Source organism: Camelus dromedarius, chromosome 9, assembly GCF_036321535.1.
Source record: "Camelus dromedarius isolate mCamDro1 chromosome 9, mCamDro1.pat, whole genome shotgun sequence".
NCBI lineage: Eukaryota > Metazoa > Chordata > Mammalia > Artiodactyla > Camelidae > Camelus > Camelus dromedarius.
In genome coordinates, this window is record NC_087444.1 from 35,046,369 (window position 1) to 35,069,520 (window position 23,152).

General features: G+C 41.8%; 1 protein-coding gene and 1 non-coding gene across 4 annotated transcripts in view; one reads left to right on the forward strand and one right to left on the reverse strand.

The window, feature by feature from the left end:
• The window catches only part of WWP2 (WW domain containing E3 ubiquitin protein ligase 2), a 118,191-nt gene that overhangs the window by 23,027 nt on the left and 72,012 nt on the right, over window positions 1-23,152 (reverse strand). For all 3 annotated transcript variants that reach the window (XM_031458167.2, XM_064489016.1, XM_010979208.3), the window contains 2 exons: window positions 16,632-16,842; window positions 4,685-4,774 (listed from right to left, as the gene is read on the reverse strand). In XM_031458167.2, coding sequence (XP_031314027.1) covers window positions 4,685-4,774; window positions 16,632-16,842 — 301 coding nt within the window. The remainder of the gene's footprint in view (window positions 1-4,684; window positions 4,775-16,631; window positions 16,843-23,152) is intronic.
• TRNAT-AGU (transfer RNA threonine (anticodon AGU)) lies at window positions 21,662-21,736 on the forward strand. The gene has a single exon. It is a non-coding gene; the product is annotated as a tRNA-Thr (tRNA).

Here is a 23,152-nt window from a genome sequence, read left to right on the forward strand (position 1 = left end):
CTGCATGTTTTATTCTGCTTGGTTTTCAAGGCTCTGTCACTAATTCACCCCCAGATCCTGACAGGACAGATGGCCCCTCAGTGTCCCTTAACTCTTAGCCACATCTCTCTAGGCACCCTCTGTCCAGCTTAGACAGCTGTCCTCTAGGCCTGCTCAACCTTATAGTCCTGAATCATCTTCCCTCACCTTCCTCTTGGGAACATCTTTGGCCCCTGAATTGAGTCCCCTGTGTCCTACATCTCAGGACTTCTTTCTTGATTTCCTCTTGTCTGGTGGAATAAATCATCTAATAGTTTCTGAGAAAGAATGCATCAAAGGTAATTTTTTGAAACCCTGCATGTCTGAAGATGCCTTTATTTCAACCTTCATGGACTTGAGGTTCAACTGAATTAGTAACAGTTGGGGGGAGGGTATAGCTCAGTGGTAGAGTTCGGTGCATGCTTGGCATGCACAAGGTCCTGGGTTCAATCCCCAGGTCTTCCATTAAAAAATAAACAAACAAATAAATAAAAATTTAAAAAATAAAAGGAGTAAAAGTTGATTTTTGGATGGGAAATAATTTTCCATCAGAATTTTGAGGGTACTGCTCCATAGCTGCTATTGAGAAGAAGGATGGCGTTCTCAATTCCTGACCCCATTTTCCCCTCTGGAAGCTTCTGAAGTGTTCTCTCGGTGTTCCAAAATTCCATTAGGATGTGCCTTGGGATGGGTCTTTTTTCATTCCCTGGGTTGGGAATTTGGTAGTCCCTTTGAATTTGGATATTTTATCCTTCAGTTCTGGCAATTTTTTAATTCTTTCTTTAATTCTTTCTTTCTTATCCTCTATTTCTCTCTTCTTTCTTGCCAGAACTACTCTTTAGATGTGGGATCTCCCCGGATTCAACCTCCAATTTTCTTACCTCCAACTTTATCTTTTAATCTTTCCATTTCATCCTTTTATTTCTGCTGTCATATATATTAATTTCTAAAAGCTCTTCTTCTTTTCTGCACGGTTCCTTTCATAGTTTCCTGTTCTTCTTGCCAAGATGCCATATTTTCTCCCAAATCTTTGAGGATAGGAATTATAATTTTGGCTTTACTTTTTGAAGTTTCTTCAGTTCCCCACATTCTCACCAAGTCCCCTTTCTCTCTGTCTGCTGGGCCTTGGCTGTTCACTGACATTTAAAAGTGAGTCAGTAAAACACTGACTGGAGGCTCCAGGTACGCAGGAGGGGGCAGGCTGACTCGCAGCTTCACTCAGCTGTTTCACAAGAAGATCCCCCAATATCTCAATCTGTAGTTTTCTTCTCCTAGACTGGTCACTTTCCCCAGTGAAAACAAAACAAACAAACAAACAAACAAACAAACTTTCCAATCTTTATCCTAGGGACAGCAACCTCACTTAATCCCTTTTCTCTAAGTCCATGCCTGCCTTCAGCTCTGGCTGTGTTCTCCAAGCTGGTTCTGCTCTCCCAGTAACTTCTCACACTAGCAGGAGTCACATGGCCACATGTGTGTGTACATGCATGTGTGTGGCAGAGGGTTGGGAGTGATGGTTGGCAGCCTAGGAATCTAACTGCTCCCTGCACAAATTTTAAACTTAACTTCAGGTTTTTAATCTCATTACGTGGGCGCGTGCACACGTATCCCATATGTCTCTGATCACTGAGGCTTTCCAGGGCTCCATGGTGCAAACTGGCTGCCTTCCTGGTAGAAACCCCACACTGTAAGTTTGGGTTTCAGCTTTCTCAGCTCTGCCATTTATCTGTCAGCAACTAAATTTTGATTGCAATCTCCCATATGCTTTTCCTCCTCTTCCATTCCTTCATCATTTTACTTTTTTATAATCTTTATTGCCATTTTAGTGGCTTTTCAGGAAAGAATGGAAATAAACACACGTTCAATCCCTATGTCTAACTAGAAGTCCTCTGCACTGGTGAATTTCAAACCTCTAAGCAGCAGCATCACACCCTTGACTTCAGGTGAAATATTATGCAAAATCACAATCCATAAAAAGAGCAGTGGAGGCCCAGTCGGCCCTTTCATGCTCTGGGCTTCTGCACCAAGGGCCTTGCTGTACACACCCTGAGCATCTCTGTTTCACACAAACCTTCTACTCCAGCAAAACCGCTCCATGCATCATTCCCTAAGCACATCTTTTACATTCACACTGTCCTTCTGACCTGGACCCCCTTCCCCTTCTTACTGAAGTCCACCTCCACCCTTTCCCAAAGACCAAGTCTGATCCCTCTGTGAGGCTTCCTCAATACCATGCTCTACGGTGATCACTGTCCCTGCTCACCCCTGGTCTGAGAACCACCTAAGAGTGACTACACAGCAAATGACCACATTCATCCTTAACTACCAGGTCCAATGCTTCTTGCTCCTGGATGAAATGACTGGTCTTCATCCAAGTGTCCCATGGGTGGGACAGAAGCATGTGGCCATGACCAAGTAAATCCTCTGACTCAGCCTTGCTCTGGGATGACTAGGTCTGCTGAGACAATGGCTCCATCTGTAGTTTCAAGATTGCTCTCCCCATGGAAATACTTCCCTGGGGCGGAACTTCTCTCATTAGTTAGGGATGCAAGCTTGATCACTCTGTTCTCTCTGGGTTCCCTACTACACAGCAGAACTAAGAGCCAGAGGCTCAAGGGTCTGGGCTTGAAACTCAGGAAGAACTAATAGCACTGAGCCACCTCCCAATACAACATTAAAACTAGCCTGGAAATAAGGAAACTGGATCGTATCCCACCTCAATACTTGAAGAAGAGTAAATCCTCAGCCTATCATAGAAGACACCATTACATATCTTCAATTAGATTCCATCCAAATGTTCAACAGGTCAAGGCCTACATAACTTATAGACCAGAGAGGTTAAGAGGCAAGAAACCAGCAAGCTTAACAGAGTTATCACTGCTTTTAAATACATGTGCTGTAAATACACAAAGTACAAGTTTGCAACACATCCAGTTAAAAGTCAGTGATTAATTTTGTGAGGCAGCTGGAGAAATCTGACTACTGACTGGGTATTTGATGGTGGTAGGTAAATACTGTTAACAAATATAGTAGGTGTACTTTTAATAAGAGAACACTTTTTAGAAATATACTGAAATATGGATAAAATGATACGATGTCTGGGTTTTTTGTTTCAAAATAATCTGGGATGGGGTCGGGGAGGGGTGAGCGAGGATTACAGAGCAGGAGTTGGCAAACTTCTTCTACAAAGGGCCACAAGGTAAATATTTTAGGCTTTGCAGGCTATAGTCGCTGTCACAATTACTCAGCTCTGTCAGTGAGCACACCAGCGGCTACGGACAACAAGTAAACAAATAAGAGTGGCTGTGTTCCAATAAAACTTTATTTACAAAAGCAGGTGGAGGGCTGGATTTTGTCCAGAGGCCCACAGTTTGCCAACTCCTGGTACACATGACACAAGAGTGGCCATGAGTTGGTAATTATTGAAGCTAAGCGTTGAGTGTGGGAGCAGTCTCTCTACTTTGCACATATTTGAAAATGGCAATATGAAAACTTCTATAATTTCCATATATTAAAAAATGTTTAATTTTTTTTCTAAGGAGTCAATGTTTAACTCTGTTAAGTTCTCTGGACTTAAAGTCAAAGGAGAAAACAGAGTGAGAGCTCATGACGACGGATTATGAGTCTGAGTTCCAGAACGGTAAGGGAAGGAAAGGAAAACACAAGTATTCAGCTGGAAAACTGAAACTAAAAGCAGCCCGTCCATGGAAACTGGTAGGATCGGAAGGTGAGGTGGTATTTGCCTGGCACATGTCTGACGGTGAACACACAGAGCACAGGAGTTCTCCCGCGACGCCCCACCTCCAACATCCTCTCCCACCACGGGCTCAGGACGGGGAAGTAAGTGTTCCTATTTTCTGCAGGAGCCTTCATGGCTGCTTTACGTGGGAGGTGGGTGATTCTTTCCTGAGAGCTGAATACATTCCCTTTTGAAAGCTCTCAGGACTGGGAGACACATGTGGAAAGAACTTTCTGTCCCTGGCAGACAGGGAACCAAACCCCTTCTCCTTGAACTTGGACAGTCTTCCCTCACTTGGAAGCCTTACTCATCCTCTGGTTTTGGAGAACTTAGTTGCACTCTCACAAAGCCCAGCTGAACGAGGAGTATGCTATCTTCAGGGGCTGGTTGGACACCAGGCGCTTTGAAATGCATCAACACCCTTTCTATCTTGGCTTCCTCATGCTCTGTTTCTCCATAGAGATGCTCTAAACATCCTAGCATGTCATAAGAAATGAGAGCAGAACTAAGGTAAGTGAGTAGGAAAAGCAATTAAGTGACCCAGGAGAAATGTCCTTTGCTACCTCTGCAGAAAGAGACTGAAAACCAGGCCCTACAGGAGATCTCTGTAGGTGAAATGACTGAGGCCACTGAGACACCAGTGACCCAGGAGGCCTCCCCAGCCCTCCTCCTCCAGAACCCAACAGCCATGCAGGCTGTGAATACCACTTAATAAAGCCCATGGCCAATACAGTGCATGTGGGGAGAAGGGAAAGTAGAAAAAGAGGGGAAAGATGTAGAAGGGGATGACTGTGGGAGGAGGGAGAGAGAAAGGAAGAGAGTGGGGGGAAAATAGAGAGATGGCCATGGCAGCCAGTGGCAGAGAAGCCGATGGGGGGCTCCTGGTGTCAGTTTTAGAGCCTCAGGTCTCATTGGGCCAAGCCTTACCCTGGAGGAAGAGGCCGCTCCCAGGTGGTGGTCTTGGTATTGTGGTCCACATAATAGACACGCCCGTTGGGGAGTTCTCGCTGCTCCCATCTGCAAAATCAAGTCAAGGGAAGCGTGAGACACACAATAGAATAGAAAGGCCTACGCCCTTGCTCAAAGGAGTCCTTCACTAGTGATGTGGCTAATCTGACAGGAAATGTCCAAGACCACATGCACGACCAACCCTCAGGGAAGACCAGCTCCACACTGTCACTGACGGTGGCAACCACAGCTGCTTCTTCAGAAAACTAAAACAGCTCCTCTTTACGGACTCAGTGTACTAGGCAGCCCAGAGATTGCAGTAAATTCCCATAAACGATCTATGTGAATCTACATTCTGCGGATTTTTCTGAATCAGTGTTTCTTGGACATTTCAGGATCAAAGATCCCTTTAGGGATGTGATAAGAGCTGAAGGTTCTTTCCTTCCAAAACATATTTACCAACAAAAACGTGTGCACAATTTCTGGGATCCACAGACCTCGCCTAAAGCTCACCTATGGACTTTATAAAATGATCACCATTTTATAAAGGATGTTAATGGTTCTGTGACCTTTTATGTTTTACTTTGAGTTTATTTACTTCTACTTTTGGGTACTGCCTAGAGGAAGGTGACCTTTTCCAGGAAGCTAGTACAATCAGTTCTGCTGAAATGCTTGTTTAGAAACATAAATCTATTCCAATGCGATTGATACGTAAGAGAGCAATGTGAGCATAGTGTGAATTGGGTGTTTGTTTATGTATGATTTTGCCTTTGCAAAACACTAGATGAACACAGAAGGCTTCCCCCGGCTGAACCCAGTCATGCAGGAATACACAAAACCACACACGTCTACCAACTGCCTCACTTTACTGTGTGTCATATACCATATGCATCCACATCAGGTATTACAACCCCCGTCTGATTCCAGAAAACCCTCCTTGTACTACTTCACGACAACACCCACAAGCTCCAACCCTTCTGACACCTGCTTGACAAGCAAACTTCAGGTCTTCTCATGGAAACACATAATATTTATTGTGGTGTTATGATCTCAACTATTTAACATGTGTAAAACTGTGCAACCATTGTTGTTAGGTTCCTATTTTTGTGTGTGTCACTAACAAATTTTTGAATGTTATGCCCCAACCCATTTTTTTCCAGTAAGCCCTGTGGTTTTTATCGCATAATTTGGGATATCATGGTGATTTCTGGGAACACACATGTTACAGCAGAGTTAACGCTATACCAAAAGAAATGTCCTAGCTCCTATTACCAAGCCTGGTGTGTCTACTCCGACAGGCATCAGCTTTATTCAATACCACTTCACAGGTCTGATCAGCAGATTGCACCGGTGAGCCCCTCCAAGGCTAATTCAGATACAGATATACATGAGGTTTTTTAAGGCAAAGACAAGAAGCAGGTAACCATCGCCCACTGAGCATCCACAATGAGCTACAGTCTCATGTTTTACCTAAATCAGTCCCTGCCTCCATCCTTTAAGGTGGGACATGAGGGCACTGAGGCTCAGAGAAGCTATGTAACTTATGTGGCATTCCAACTCAGCTCTGACTCTCTAGACCATGAGTTTTACCATGTCATGCTGAAAGGAGTAACAGGAAGGTCAACTGGAACTTATAAGGAACCACTGTGCAGCGGACTAGGTGTGAGGTGCCTTTCCGATGCCACCTCCATGTAAACAGCTTTCCCTAGCAAAGAGTCTAGATAGGGGGCCCTGCAGGATCAAGACGACTGCGGAGGAATTATCATGAGTTCACCTTGTTAATTTCTAGGCTCCGTTTTAATCATGACCCTCTACTCAGATACAACCATGGGAAGAGGGTTCATATTTTGCCTCACTTGGAGGCTTAGCCCTGGGAACTGTGAGGTCTGGCAGTTCCACACCCCCACTTCTCAAAATGCATCAACTATTGGGTTGAGGATCCAAGTGCTACAAACACCATTAAAATGTGCTTGACAACATCTTTCCTCCCGGGAATTCCCGCTCAAGGTTCTGGTTGAAGTGGATACTGGTGACTTTCCCAGGTGCCCTGGTTCCACACAATACAAAAGGAAGATCCTTGCACTTCATTCAGTCTTTTATTAAGAGGGCAGAATCTTCACGCAAAACTGACCAGATGAAAATACACACAGAGTAAAGTTAAAGATCTCTCTCTTAATACCATTCTGAATTAAAGACAAAACAATAACAAATATTGCCAGCTCAGTGCCTGGTATCCCATCTGTGGGGCTCTGGTGGGGACTTTTCAGCCAAAAAAAGTCTGGCTAACATACTGTGACTTCACACCAGCTCTCTAAATTCCTCCTGTCTGCTGGCTAATCCAGCAGCAAATCCAATACCCTCTTTCTTCATCTGAATTTGGAAATAAGAAAAAGTCTTGAGAAAGATACTTGGCTTAAGGGTAGGTACTGAAATGTGGAAGCTCCTCAAGGCAAGGGTAGCAAACCACTCTTTCATAACATTTGCTCCTAATAAGACTTAAGGAGCTGAGAATTCCTCAGCATTTCCTAAGAAGTTCACTATATCCTTCCTGTCCTTGGCAATTTCATGGCACAAAAGCACCAATAAAACAAGTTTGCTCATTTTGCAGTCGCTATTTGGGAAAACCATCCATAATCCGTGGGTGGGGCTGCCCCTTGAATAAAGACAAAATATTTGTTGTTGCAACTGGAGAGAAAAGGCGCCTAAAACACATTTTTCTTTCTTCCAACAATTGTTTTGTTATGCCTTTCATCTCATTAGTCTCAACTTTTGACTTCTTTTATAGTTCATTTGAGGCAAGGAGAGAACTTTGGTTTGGTTATACTTTGGCTAATATTTTCATCTGAAGATGGGATAATTCTTAAAATTCCATGAAGGAAATGCCTTTAATGGACACAGTGGTATCCCTACACTGCCAGAAAGGAAGTCAATGTGAAGTCCCCTTTGCTTATATTCACAAGTTATGGCAGCTCTTCCCAAGCCTAGACGAGACCTGTGTAACCGATCTTTGATCCCAGCTGATCCTAGAAATGAAAGGCTCTCTTTCGGGGACTGTCATTGTCCGGCAAATCTCAGTGTCCTTCTATGAACCTTCTCAATTGGCCTAGCTAGAAAAAGAGTTACCAGAGGAATAAGACCTTTCTTCCATTACCTTTTTTTTTTTTTTGGTATCTACATTTTTCCTTTTAAAATTGGACTCCTGCTTGGATTAAATGTCCATGTGGGTCCTCCCTGATCCGTGACCTGGCCTAGCTGCTTTTCTTAGAGAACTCTCAACTCCTCCCTACCTGCACGACTCCTCAGAATTCATACAAATCCCTCCCCTCCGTTTGTACAGCAGAGTTGGTCAATTCTATCGTCAATCAAAAGAGCCTCCCGATTCTCATTTCTCCTCAGTACCTGCTGACCCACATAGATTAAGCCTTCTGACTGTCTTGGTTTGGTCTCCCCATGCCAAGAAAGCAATACTGGCAGCGACCTTTCATCAGCACATCCCTGGCAGGGGTTAGGTTTCTGAACCTCATAAGCATCTTCTTCACGCTGAGATTAAAAGGCTTTTCAATCAAACTACCCATGGGTCTCGATACTGTATCCTGGTCACGTGGGTCATATCCTCTCCCACTGAATAGCTTTCTTTGATGCTCTCAGAAACAGTGTTCAAAGCATCAAGCTTGATTCAGGTCCCTTCCCAACACATTGCTCCTTGGCCTTCGATGCGTAACATTCAGTTGGACCATGGACTACACAGGGTCTTTATATTTGAAAGTACTTAAAAAGCAGTCTCCAATTTCAATTAATCTCTGTACCTTTTTTTTAACCTAAGTTCTCTTTGCTTCTATAGATTTTAACTACTCTTTATTCAGTTGTATGTCTCCCATGCATATGCCCCAATCCCCCATCCACTGTCATAATCATTAAAAAAAAGCTAAAGGCTGAAAAATCTCAATTCCATTATTAGGATGACATCCAATCATGTCTCTCCTATGTTATCTGAAAGGAAACCGTCTGTTCATATGAACCATATTTTCTTGCAGGAAGTTACTTAACATTTACTCAAAAATTCTTAGAACATTATTAACTTGTATTATTTATAATTTGCTAATACATTTTATTAAGACAAGCACTGGGTATTAGTAAAGCTGACTCTCATTCAAAATATACTCTCTCCATCAGAAAACAAAGTCACGCCAGAACATTTATGCACCCCCAAAGAAAAGATGCCTTAATGGTTACTTAGACAAAAACTAAACTTCGGAAAACTACACTGAAAGTATTCAGGTATTCTTAAAGCTGCCCATGTAGAAGTTCAACTCTCCTCATGCAAATATTATATGGAATTTGTATTTTCTTATTTTATGCTTCTGTAATAAACTGACTCAATCAAATCCTATTCCCCAAGCTCTGGCCACTTCCCGGGTAAACCATAAGATTTATTTCCTCTCTAGAGACACTGTCAGACTGTTTTATGAGTCAGAAATCTGTGTGCAATGAAACACATTTCCTACTGTGTTTTCACTGCTTCAGTAGGTCCTCTGTAGACTGGGTAAGAAATGTGTTAAACTCAGACCTTCCCCCAAGAATCCTTCTTGAAATACTGAGCTTTCCTTTAAATCTAAGCACACTAACCCTCTTTTTTAAAACTATCAATAACCAGCACTTTTTGCCCTTTAAGCACAGGGTGGCACAGTGGTAGCTAGTAGGACTCTGAATTAAGGTCTGTTTTTTTCTTCTCCTGTTTTTCAACCATCCCATTTTCTTTGCCTTGGAAAAGTCCCCAGAGCTCTTCAATGGAAGATGGCAACATAAAAAGATAGATTTGCAATGACAAGCAAGACAACTCCTGGAGATGGTGTGTATTTAAAAAAAAAAATTAACATTTTTGCAGACCAAAAAATTTGCAGGTAATTTGGGCAATGTAGTAAAATAGTCACTCTTAAAAAATAGCGGGTGGAAGCAAAACTGGGTGTACTCTTTCCAAAGGGCAAATTATTTTTGGGGGGGGCTATTCAAACTTTTTTTTTTTTTTAAATGGCAGTCTAGGTGATCTACAATGTTTTAGGTGTATCCACAGGGCAACTTGGCCAAAAATCTTTCCTATGTGAAAACCCTATAACTCAGCAACTCTGCTTTGAGGACACAACCCAAGGAAATAATTATGTGTCAAAGATTTAGCTGTAAGTGCATCTGTCACAGTAAGTCGCAGCATGTTACAGATAACTGGAGACCATCTAGATGCTCCAAAATGGAGGATCAGTAAAATAAATTATGTTATGGGTATTCAGTCATTTAAAATACCACTGTAGATAATACTGAATTGTTCAGATGTTTACAATATGTTGGGTGGAAAAAGCAAGTGAAAAAATAACATACACATGATAATAAAAATTTTGTTTAAAAATTATATAAATATACTATTTTTCATTAAGGTTAAATTGCCACCAATTGTAACATTTTTAACATACCACCAAGAAAGAAAAAAATGCTGCCAATTAAACTATAACACTCCAATGCTTGTAAACCTTGATTTTAAAGAAGTTAAATGTGAAATAACATGCATATCAGAATTAACAAAGCATGCTGGGGGAGGGGAGTTCATGTATGTGCATAAAATTTTTACAACATCAGAGTAAGAAAGTACGTCAGACAACACACAAAAGGCACACGAAAAAGATTAACAAATTCGGCTATTTAAAAATCCAAACTCTTGTACAATAAAAGGCAACAATAAAAAAGGGAAAAGACAAGCCACAGACTGGGAGAAAATATTTGCAATGCACACCATTGAGAGGCGATTAGTATCCAGCCTATATTAAGAAATCCTGCAGATTAAAAAGACAAATAGCCAAAAAGAAAAATGGACAAAAATATATGAATAGATAATTCACAAGAAAGGAAATTCAAGAACCAAGTTAAAACACACACACACACACACACACACACACACAATTTAAAAGGAGGTTTAATCTCAATGATAATCAAGGAAATTCAAATTAGAACCATCAAGAGATACCATTCACACCCATCAGATTGGCCAAGTGAAAAAAAAAAAAAAAAATCTGACAATTCTAAGTTTTAGCAGGAATGCTTATGCGTGCTCATGCGAGTGTGAATCAGAGCGCTGACTCAAAAACCAATTTGATAGTATCTACTAAAATTGAAGACCTTCTTAAAAAAAAAAATTTGAAGATCTCATCCCCCTATAAAGAAGAAAGTCCATGCCACAAAAAGGCATGCAAAGAAAAAAACATCATTGTAGCATTGTGTATAATGGCAAACAGTTGATTATAAATAAATACAAATATAAAATATGTTATCTTACATTTGTATGATATGTAGTATATACATTAAATATAAACAAATTTTGATTCTAACATAAATAAATTTTTATCTACTCATGCAACAGAATGCCACATAGCAGCTTAAATGAATGTACCAAATTCCATGCATCTCTGTCTATAGGGAATGGGATCAGGGACACATTCACAGGGACTTTCAACTTTATTAGTAATGTTTTTTCTTCATCAAGGAGTTAAAAAAGGGGAGAAGTTTATAGCATATGCAACATAATGCTACAAAGTTTGATTAAGCTGGGCAGTGAGCCCACAGATATTTCTTACATTACCCGCTATTCTTATTTGTGTGCTTAAAATATTGTAGAGTAAAAAAACAAAATTTAAAAGCACATACCCTGGGGGATGGTATAAGCTCAGTGGTAGAGTGCGTGCTAAGCATGCACAAGGTCCTGGGTTCAATCTCCAGTACCTCCACTGAAAATACTAATAATAAAATCATTATTTTTATATATAATTATATAATTTTATATAATAATAATAAACAAACATAATTACCCCCCCAAAAAAATTTTTTTAAGCATATACCCTAAGATTATCAAATATTGGTAGATGTATGTTCATGTGTGTATGTCTGTATATGTGATCCTGGGTAAAGCGCTTGACGTTTCCTCATTTGCAAAATGAGGGTAAAAGTAGCAACTACACAGAGTATTGTGAAGACTGCAGGAAATAACCTACGTATGAAACAGTGCTCCCCAGATACTGGAAACATTTACACATGGTTAATTCACACAAGGTGTGTGAAAAGCACCAATGGTTAAATCTCGATGGGCATTTATTTGCTGCTCTTCTTCTTCTTCTATGGTTTTTTCCCCCTCATTTTTCAAAACAAAAACCTTTAAAAAAGAAAAAAAAACAAAAAAACAACTTAGGGCTTAGGGCTACTGAGAACGAAATCATTTATCCAGTCATTCAACAAACACTTCTCACTCCATCTCCCTATAAGCCAAGTACTATGCCAGGTGCTGGGGATACCAAGATGGAAACAATAATCTCGGCCCTTGAGGACCTCTCAAGAGAGTGTAATAAAAATGAAAATCCATAATTACACAGGAATACATACACACAGTAGGGTGAGAACATCTCACAGGCCAGACCTGACAGCAGTAGACTCTTTGGAAATAAGGCTTTTGCTCTGAGATGAGGAGGAGGAAGCCAGAGAAACAAGGATTATCTGGCATTACCTAACTAATAATTCTTGCAGAGTCAAGAACTAAACCGTACTACTTAGCAAAAAGGCACAGATTCTCCCAGTATAATCCTTTAATCCACTGCTACTCAAAGTATGGTCCATGGATCAAACTGTTACCATTTAGAGACCGGAAAAGTACAGAAATTTCTAAGCATTTAGAACTTTTGTACCAATTTGGCATTACCACAACATCCAACTATGGGATCTGTAGATTTGTGTCACTGAATAGAGGACAAAAGTAAGGATTTGGAATAGACTGAAAAACAATTAAAACAAAACAAACAAACAAAAAAGAAAAAAGGGAGTTTGTTCTTCACAGTTGGAGAAGCACTGTTTTAAAACTCCTTGGGTAAAGATCTTTGGCTAGCGCCAAAATTGAGTTTGGAATGAAATTCAACGGCAACGGCTGGTTTATAGCTTAGCAGAGAAGCTCCAAATTCCAGCGTCTCTTTAAGTGTCTGAACAGAGAAAACATCAAAGAACTCTTAACAGGTTGTCATCCTTGATAGTGTCTCAAGGACCACCTGGAGAAAGGACCTCTGGATCTCTATAATCGGGCCTGGGGGTAGGGGAGATGGCAAATTCAAAAGATCTAGAAAACACCCTCCTCAATTAATTCTACTCTGAGGCAGGAAACAGACAGGGCAGCCAATGACTGCGGGAGAAAAAGGATGGCGTGAAATGGCAGTGCTGAGGTAAGTCAGCAGTCAAATACAACGGCCTCCCTTATGTAAGAAACCACAGCACAGAGCAGGTTGCCAGGGTGAAATAATGTGCCTCTGTGTGCGAGCGATGGGGTGAGCTGCACAGCCTGGGACGCGCTTGGAGTTTATCTAAGCCATGTACACACGATCTGTTAATGAGCATTCAGTCCCCAAAGTGGGCTCCGTGCTGATAAAAACCAGATGCAGGGCCAGGTGATCAAAGCGGCTTCCTTCCTTACTGCCCGCTGCCTGGACCACTGTCTAACCGTGTCTCCTGAGCCTTCCTGGCACCCTCTCCTTTAACGGACATTTACAAGTTGAAAACACCAGGCCCTTCCAACTGGCTTCTTTCATGCTAATTAAATTAAAAGGTACAGAAAGCAGAAGGGTTTGGAGACAGGGAGAAAGGAAAGGGAAAAAGGGTATTCTATCTGGACTTCTGCAGCCCAGCTTTCGGTAGCCTTCAGTCAATTAAAACACAGATACGTGTGACACCTTTATGACCAGTCCCAACTGCTACAAGTTTCAGAAAGGCAATGCAGCAACTGCAAACATAAAAGCCCCTCGGATCCCCAAGTGAACCTCGCCCAAACACTCAGTAAAAGAGACTGAATGAGTTGAGAAAATAAAGTTGGAAAGAGACAAAGTCAGCTGGATGCCTTGAAAAAGCAATCTAGTGTGGCTCAGAAATGCCTTAGCAAAGGGGAGGCATACTCCACAGTGTCTCGCAGGGCATGCGGACTCCTAGTGAGCAGGGAAGAGCGTCCAGACCCTGTAAGAGATTCATACTTGAACCCAAAGCCAGACAAACCCAGCCAATGACCTCTTAAGGTCTTGCTCTTGGGAAGAAAGTGCAATATTCCTGCCATAGTTGCTCTTTATTTGAGGCATCAAAGAAGCAAAAAACATTCATCCAGGTGGAAGGAAAAAAAAAAGATGGCATTTAAATTGATTCATTTATTCATTACAAATACGTCTTGGGGGCCAACTTTGTGCCAGGCTCCTTGCCATCTTGGATTTAAAGCCCAGCAGGGCACAGAAACGAAAAACAAGCAATTATATGTGTGAGAAGAGTTACAGTACACAGGGCGGTCTGACCTGGTCTACGGGGGATAGAGGAAGGATTCCCAGAGGAAGTGCTGATTAAGCTGAGACTTGAAGATAGATAGAAACTAACCGACGAAATGGTGAGGATGGTTTCTGAAAGGGTAACCAGCATGGCAGAGGGTTCCCAAGTCCAGAGAAAAGGTGGTACACTTGTCAAACTAAAAGAAGTTATTATGACTTGAGCTTAGAGAGCAAAGTAAACAGTGTCTTCCACGGAAGGCTTGAGGGCTAGATGAGGTCCTATCCTGCAGGGCTTTTTAGGTCTTATTAAGAATTTGAGAATTCATCCCTAAAGACAATAGGACGCCACTGTAGCATTCTAAGTGGTGAAATGTTATGCTCAGAGTTTTATTTAAAAGTGGTCCCTGACTCCTAAGGACAAGACACCAGGAAGAGAGGAATAACCTATCTCGCCTGGACCTCCTAAACTTGTAAATAAGCTGGGGTGGGAACGGCAGGTCTGTGAATTGGAAGGCTGGCCGTAGCAAGTGTGCCCTTTCTGGCCAGCCATCAGAGAGCAGTGCCCTGAAAGCCTGCCATCCCCACTGCCACGCACTCAGCAGTGCTGGTGGCAATCTAGGTAGCCGATGACTCCCAGGCCCTGAGACAGCCTGCAAAGTAGCGGAGCTCCTCACTGTCTTGGGGATGGGCACCCAGAAGCCCATTTGGGCTGTAAAACTGGGTCTCAGTACCCTTCTTGGGCCTGTCATATGTGTTATAGTGGGGTGTGACCTCCCCAGACCAGCACACAGGGCCTCATCTCATTCTACACAGGCCACAGAGAAGATGCTGCCCACATTCTACCTAGGAAAAGCATTTCAGCCTCTGGCGGGGACTGTAGGGTGGGGGGAGCCGGCTTCCCTGCGCCACTCCAACCGCCAGACTTAGAAGAAAGAGAGTTTTCAGGGCCTGGAGTTTTCCAGCTGTCTGGAAACAGGAAGAGCCCAATCCGGGAGAACAGTAACCCTCACACACGCCCTACATAAAGACACGTTGAGCCATTAGCCCTAATTGCCTGTGACTGACACAGGAGTGAAGCCCGCCCTCCAGGCATTTGCTCAGCGGAAAGAAAACAAACAGCTCACGGGGGACTCAGGCGGCCATTTTCTCCCCTTTCTGCCAAAATGATTCCGCTCTCCCCCCGCCAAATTATAAACAGATTTGAAATTATAAACCAAACAAAGGTCTTTCGAGCAATCCTTACCACATACAAGAGAGGGGAGAAAAAAAAAAAAACTCCGTAGGGAGGAGTTGCACACAAGCAATTCATTATGAATCTTATCACAAAATCAGAAACTTCACAACAAGCTTTTCAGAGCTGCCCCTCAATACCCCCAAGTCTCTACAGGTCTGAGGTTTTAAGAACTAGGTGCAATGCTTTTCATGTGTTCATCGTGCTTTACTAAGAACCCTAAGTTAGGCAGTGTGCCAAATGCTAGGGATGCGAAATGTATGTGGTAAAAGTCGCAAGTACCTTCAGATTTAGGATTTTTGTTTGAACAACTGGATTTTCTAAAGTGGCTCAAGAGCAATACAGTGTGTCATACATCAAGCAAGAGACAGTCCACCCTTCCCTTTTCCTCTATGAATTACAAGGGCTCAGAGGAACCACCCACCCACCATCACCACCACTGGCCAAACCACGGTGACTGGGGGCATATGGACATTGTCTCCTCAGCACCAAATTGATAACCGGGATGGGCTGTGGGTCCACAGTGGGACTGGCCCTGGCTGTGATTGGTAATCCTGAGATAAGACTGTTTTCTGGTTCAGAACCATTCCCCTCCTTAATGGTTCCTTCACAACCACTTCAAAAATATCATTCACCAGGTATAACACCCACCACTGGATGAGGGCTTCACATGTGCTTTCTTATTTGAGCCCCTTAACCTCCCGGGGAGATATGGATGACTACCCTCTCCTCCTCACTGAGATGGTAAGTCATTCCTGCAAGGTCATGTAGGGTTGAGTGGGGACTTGATTCCCAGGTCCACACTCTTCATCTCCACTTACTATATGGCCAACCTTGAACTTCCTTTTGGCCTGCTGGGGCCATCTGCTTGTCATCCAAGGCCTTTAGCATCAGATTGAATTCTGAACTAAAGGATGGCAAGAAAACTAGTAGTCCCTCAGCTCTGGCCATAGGAGTAACAGATAGTAACATTCAGAGCCTCAAGCCCTCCATGGCACGTTAAGATAAAATGCAAGAAAGAATAGCTGTTTTCCAGGCAGGATCTAGGCGAACACCCTCCCGTGATTTCGGAAGGCAAAATGAGCTCCTTGTTCCATGAAAGCCACACTCTCTTCTGAGTCAAGCTGTTGGTGTCAAGTCACAGTATAAGGTAGCATTGATTCTGCCCCAGATGATTTAGGTTCTTTTCAAGATTTATGCAGAACAAGCAGTTCTTCCATGCCTCCCTCACTCCTATGCATGACAGCCTCCCTAGAGACTCCTAAGCCACCAGGTAATAAATAGCCCCTTGTTTCGGCCCTGGCGAAGGAGCCCCCAGTTGTTGTTGTTGCTTTAGGAGGTAGTGGGGAGGGCTGCTGTGGGACAGAAGGCTACTCACCCAGCAGGCAGAGCGTCGGGGGCCTGGACAGCGGCTGGGAGCTGCTGTGTACCCGAAGTGCTGGGCTCCTCTCCCTCGGCCGGCGTGGCTGTGGCAGGGAGAGCCGCTGCAGTGGGGTTCGGGGTCACGCTCGACGCTGCAGCAGGCGGGGACGTCACACCCACAACAGAGGGTTCTTCAGGATCAGGGGCTGCAGTGGGTTCATCGTTCACTGAAAATATAGAAATCATATTTTAGAGATCAGCTAAGAGCTGAGTTCACATTTACTAGGTTTTTCACTAAATAGGAGAACACAAGACCTACAAGGTTACCCTGCATGTTATCCGGTGATAGCAAAAAGGTTTACAAAACGTATTTTGGAAGTTACAGCGAGTCAGTAATGGCCTCCGTGAAGAAACCTGGGAGATGGATCTGAAATAAACAGATTATTAAATATCACCTCTTTTATAAAACTTTATTAAAACTTTCTTACATACTATGGTTACAATTACTGCAATAAAAGAGTAGGAGAAAAAACAAGGTAACAGGGAAGTGTGTTAGTGCTTCACGGAGCACAGCCAAGGCCAAAGCCAAGTTTATAGGGCTGCACACTTTTCTTTAAACGTGTCATTTGTCTGCTAGGCACAAACAGCATCTTCCTTCAAAAAGCTCCGTACACAATAAGAGGTAGAAAACTTCCAATAATACACTCGTCCCTTTAAAGCCTCATGCTCAAAGTGGGGAGCAAGGATTAACACCCTAGATGCAAGAAGATGGGGCTCCAAGAGAAGGGACTTGTCTCCAAGGTAGAAACAGGCAAAGAGACAAAAGTGAAATAAGCTGTTTCCTGAGTCTCTTCATTTCTCCATTTCTTTGATGATCACTCCTGTTCACCAGGACCCCAAGGCACTGCAATATCCTCTCACTCAAAAAGGGATCAAACACCATTTCAAAGAATTAAAATTCTTTGAAAATGGAAAAGCCATACACAGAGAATTTTCTACATACATGATTATGTACGTGCACAATGACACTGGAATTTCAAAAGAAAACCCCTTGGTTTAGCCTCATCTTCCTAATTCAGAAACTCCTCTTACGGTTTCCCTAACAAATGGCCAGCCAGATTCCCCTTGAACATTTCTTCTAACAGGCAGCTCGCTACAGAGCCATTTCACTGTTGAACAGACACAGCTGCCAAAAAGATTTCTCTCACATTAAACTGAATTCTGACATCGGTTCTTAGTCCCCACGCCCCAAGCAGTACAACATAAGTATCTGGCCACCCTGTTTCTCATTCTTTGTTTCAGTACAGAGGCCAACTGTTTCTTTAATGTTTCTAGGTCACCCTCCTCTTACCACCTGGCTGCCTCTCATAGATAACTTCTATCGCCTCCCATTTCTAACTACTGGCATCAGGAACTGAACATAACAAATCAAACACCATCAGACCAGCAGAGTCAGATTCCAATAGAAATGACGTTAGTTGTATGTACAGAACACCAGTATCTGCCAGGCAAAGTGCAAAGCATTTTGGATTTTCTCATTTCAGCCTCAGACACAACCCCACAAGTTAGATACAATTAATATCTGCCCATTTTACAGCCGAAGAAACAAAAGTTCCAAGAGGTTAAACAAACTTTCAAGGTCACAGGGCACCTAATTCACATCCCCACCATCTGACCCCAGAGCCTGAACCGCTCACTCACTCCACTCTCCCTCTCTAATGCGGCCCAAGATCCGAATAACTCTGAAGCAGCCACATGATCCTATCGGCTAACATGAGGCCAGTGGCCAGCTGAAACTAAAATTTCTTCACATGATAGGAAGCTAAGCTTGATCTTAACAAATGAAGAGCCTAGGAACTACCTATGATTAATTTATTTGCTTTCTCTCCAATATATGAAACATTGTCTGGCACACAGACTACGTTGGTTGTTTAATAAATGACTATATTTTGCGCAACTAATGTTTCTACAACAAAAATGCAAGAATTTATATTTATATTCCTATCTTAGCTGAGTTTATATAACACAACAGATGGCAATTCTCTTTGTACAAATCTATATATTTTACTCAATTCCATTTAAAAAAACCATCATGACTTTTTTGAGAACTAAATATATTCTAAAATTTATAAGGAAAACTAAAAACAGAAGAATAGTCATAAAAAGTCTAGACACGAAGAATCCTATGTGCATGTGTGCATGGGGTGGGGGTGGGTTTTAGTTCTCCAAGGTACTAACACATATTATAAAGCTACAACAGTTAAAACAATGTGGCACCAATACATGAATAGGCAGATGCTGATTAAATAAGCAGAAAGTTCAGAAGCAGAATTAAATACACATTGGAATTTGGGAACTTCGTATATGACAAAGGTGACATTTTAGATTACTGCAGAAAAGACAGACTATTTAGTAAATGGTACTGTGACAACTGGGTAGAGTACTGGACAAAAACTGAGTAAGAGCACTCCTCACTCCTTAATCAGATCAGAAATTTTGACATAAAAAATGAAATCACAGAGGAACTAAAGAAAATAGAGAATCCTTTTATAATCTCAAAGTGGAAAAGACTTTCTGAAGTATCAGACAAAATCTAAAAGTCATAAAAGACTGATGAATTCAACTACATTAAATTTTTTAAAATCTAAATGGCAAATAAATAAATAAAAACCACCAGAGGCAAAATTAAAATCAAAAGAAAAACAACAAACTGGGAAAAATTATCAACTTTATACGTCTACACTTAGACTCCGTGTTCACAAAGAGAGTGTGTTTGTTTGTGTACCTCAGAGATACTGTGGGTTTGGCTCCAGACCACCGCAATTAAGCAAATCTCGAGAGAAAGCTAATCGCACAAATTTTTTTGGTCTCCTAGTGCACATAAATTATATTTACACAGTAGTGCAGACTATCAAGTGTGCAAGAGCATTATGTCTTAAAAAAAAATGGACCTTAATTAAAAAATACTTTATGGCTGAAAATGCTAACTGTCATCTTAGTGAGTCGTAATCTTCTCACAGATAGAGGGTTTGAAATATGCAAGAATTACCAAAATGTGGTAGGGAGACATAAAGTGAGCAAATGCTGCTGGAAAAATGGTGCCGACAGATTGCTCAATGCAGGGTTGCCACAGACCTTCAATTGCCAAAAATGCAGTATCTGCAAAGCACAATACAGTGAAGAGCAATAAAACAAGGTGTGCCTATATGTGCACACATGTTCTTAGAACATAAGGGCTTGAAACCTTAGGGGTAAATCCACCCCATCGCAGCTTATACTCAGAAGAAACTAAAGTTCAGACAGTTCAGTTACTGTCCCACGGTCACCCCAGTAAAGTAGTGACAGAGCACCATAACTGAGCCATGATGTGGCTTCAAGTGGAGAGAAAAATGAGATTGTGGAAGACGAGGAGTTACAATTTCACCATGCCCTGGAGAACTGCTGCATTTTGCATTTTAGCTCTTTTCAATATAACCAGTGTTCACTATTAGTCCTCATTACTTGATGTACACAACTTATCTCTCCCAAAAGACAGTACCCTTCTTGAGAGTGAGGGCACATTTGTTCACCTTCATTTTTTTGCTGCTTCCACTCTCTGCCTCCTGCATTCTTGCCTCCATCCCTTTGCTCACCTCACCCTCCTCCCAGAGGCCCCACCACTGCTGCCACTCAGCCCAGACTCGGCCCTTTGCAGACCCCCCAGCGCCTGCAGTCTTGGCTACCCAACCATTCAGCCTGGTGACATCTGCTGTGTTGGTACTTGGCTGCCAGTGTCTTTTCAGCTTCTTTTCCTGAAACAGATGATAGGGCAGAGGCCTTATTTGATACTTCTTTGCGCTGTCCACGGTGCTTAGCAAAATAGCAGTCAATAAATATTTGTTGAATAAATACGTGTGCAAAAGGCCTAGTAATCTAGCCAAAGATATTTGAAATAAAACCACTTCACATTTTAACAATAGCATTTGCAAAGCAGGTTCTTTTTAAAATTGTTTAAATTTTGGAATAATTTTAAATTTATAGAACAGTCGCAAAGATAGAACAAAGACAACATGCCCCTCATCCATGCTATGTAATACTACTACCTCGCTTAATTATGGCACATTTGTCAAAGCTAAAAAAAAATTAACACTAGTCCATTACCATTAATTAAACTCCATACTTTTTATTTGGATTTCGCCAGCTTTTCCACTAATGTCCTTTCATGATTCCAAGATCCAGTCCGGGATTCCGGGTTGTTTTTTGCAAGTTCACTTTCATTAGCTCATTTATCCTCCCTGCAGCCCCGCAAGGAAGACAATATTATTCCCATTTTACTGAAGACAAAACTGAGGCTCCCAGAAGTACCATTCAGAGAGGTGCCAAGCAAGGAGCAGAACCAGCACTCAAATCCGGAAGACCATTAAGTAAAAACAGGGGTTGGGGGAGAGAAACGAAGACGGCTGAGAGGGCTTTCCTGTATGGGAAGAAGAGCTGGGTACCAAGATGAGAGGGTAAATGGGGTGAGGACATAAAACAGCAGTGGGATGGCCTCCGGTTGCTGCAACTGTGGGCATTTCACAAGGTTCCCTCTGTGATGTTGGTTAAACATTCTAACTTTATGAATCAGATATTCATTCAGGACTAAGACATACCCTAGTCACAGTTAGCCAAAAAAAGATCAGGAATTGAAATTCTTTTTCTTAGTCCTCGCCAGCTCACTGTGTGTTCCAGGGTCTTTAGGTGCATGTGTGGTGTGGCACAGGCTCTAGCTGCACACACAGGTCTGTTCAGCCCCCTCACCCGGGCATGGGGAAGGCGGCTGCCGGCAATGGTAGCTTTTTAAACTGAAGATCAGCTCATAACACAGGATACACAGTAAAGCAGTCAGTATCTCTCACCCGCAAAACCCAAGCAATGCTTTCCAATGCATTCGATCAACTCAGCTCTTCACAAGAGCCACCAAAACTAGAAAAATATTTCATAGTTAGCATGACACAGGGTGAGTGAGGACTATATAAAGAAGAGCAATTAAATTAGATAGAAAAAAGAAGATGGATAAAGCCAGGGGGAGTAGTTATAGCTCAGTCGTAGAGCGTGTGCTTAGTATGCACAAGGTCCTGGGTTCAATCCCCAGTAACTCCATTAAAAAAAATTTTTTTAATGGATAAAGCCATACCATGTCACCTGATGGGAAAGTTCAATCTTTCCTCGGTCAATACATAGATTCATAGAAATTCCATTTATATTCCACCATGCTTCTAAGCATTCAGAGTCTGAAATGTGTTTTGAAAATGTACAAACTATCAAAGAATATCGTGGAGAAAAAGCAATAAGGCAGGAGTTGCTATTTCAGACATTAGAAAAACATCCTGTAACAAATCAACAATCAAAATCACACAAGACTGGCTCAAAACCAGAAACAAATGAATGGGATGAGTAAGGGGTCCAGAAACGAATACTCAGCTGCATATAAGATATAGTAAGTGATAAACACTAAGTAAAACCACAGTGAGAAAAAAACTAATGTTTATGGGATAATAGGACCCCATCATAGAAAAAAATTAATTTACACCCAGCCTTCAGTACACTTCTCTATGTATAGATACAGATATACTACTATAAATTCCCCTGGGGTAGTTATTTTTTAACATGAAAAAAAGTAAAACAGAATAAAGTATTTATTCCATTTATAGACAAGAGATAATCTTTTTACTATTGAAGCAAAAGGTAAAATTACAAACATTAAAAAAAAATGCTCAGCACAATTCGTTTTTAAGTTTTTAACTCCTCCTCTACAAAAACTACAGAAAATGAGATTTTAAAAACAGTGATGTAGGGGGAAAACTTACAATCATAAATATAACAGATAAAACTTGTACCTAGGTACTTCACACCCATTAGGATGCTATTGTCAAACAAACAAAACAAAACAGAAAAAAACAAGTGTTGGCAAGAATGTGGAAAAATTGGAACCCTCATTCACTGCTGGTGCGAATGCAAAACAGTGCAGCTCCTCTGGGAAACAGTTTGAGGGTTCCTCAAAAGTTACACATAGAATTATCTGACTCATCAACCCTGCTCCAAGGCATACAGGCAAAAGAACTGAAAGCACAGACTCAAACAGATACCTGTACACCCATGTTCACAGCAGCATTATTCACAAGAGCCACGAGGTGGACACAGCCCAAATGTCTACTGACAGAGGAATGGATAAATTAAATGTGGTAAAGACATACAATGAAATATTATTCAAACTGAAAAAGGAACAAAAGAAATCTTGATACATACTACAACATGGATGAATCTTGAAAGCATTATGCTAAGTGAAATATGCCAGAGACAAAAGGACCAATTATTCCACTCATAATATGAGGTACCTGGAATAAGTAAATTCATAGAGACATAAAGTAGAACAGAGGTTACCAGGGGCTGGGGCTGAGTGGGCAGGGAGAAAGGAGAATGTTTTTGCTTAAAAGGTACAAAGTTTCAGTTTGGGATAATGAAAAGTTCTGGAAATGGATAGTGGTGTAGTTGCACAACATTGTGAATGTACTCAAT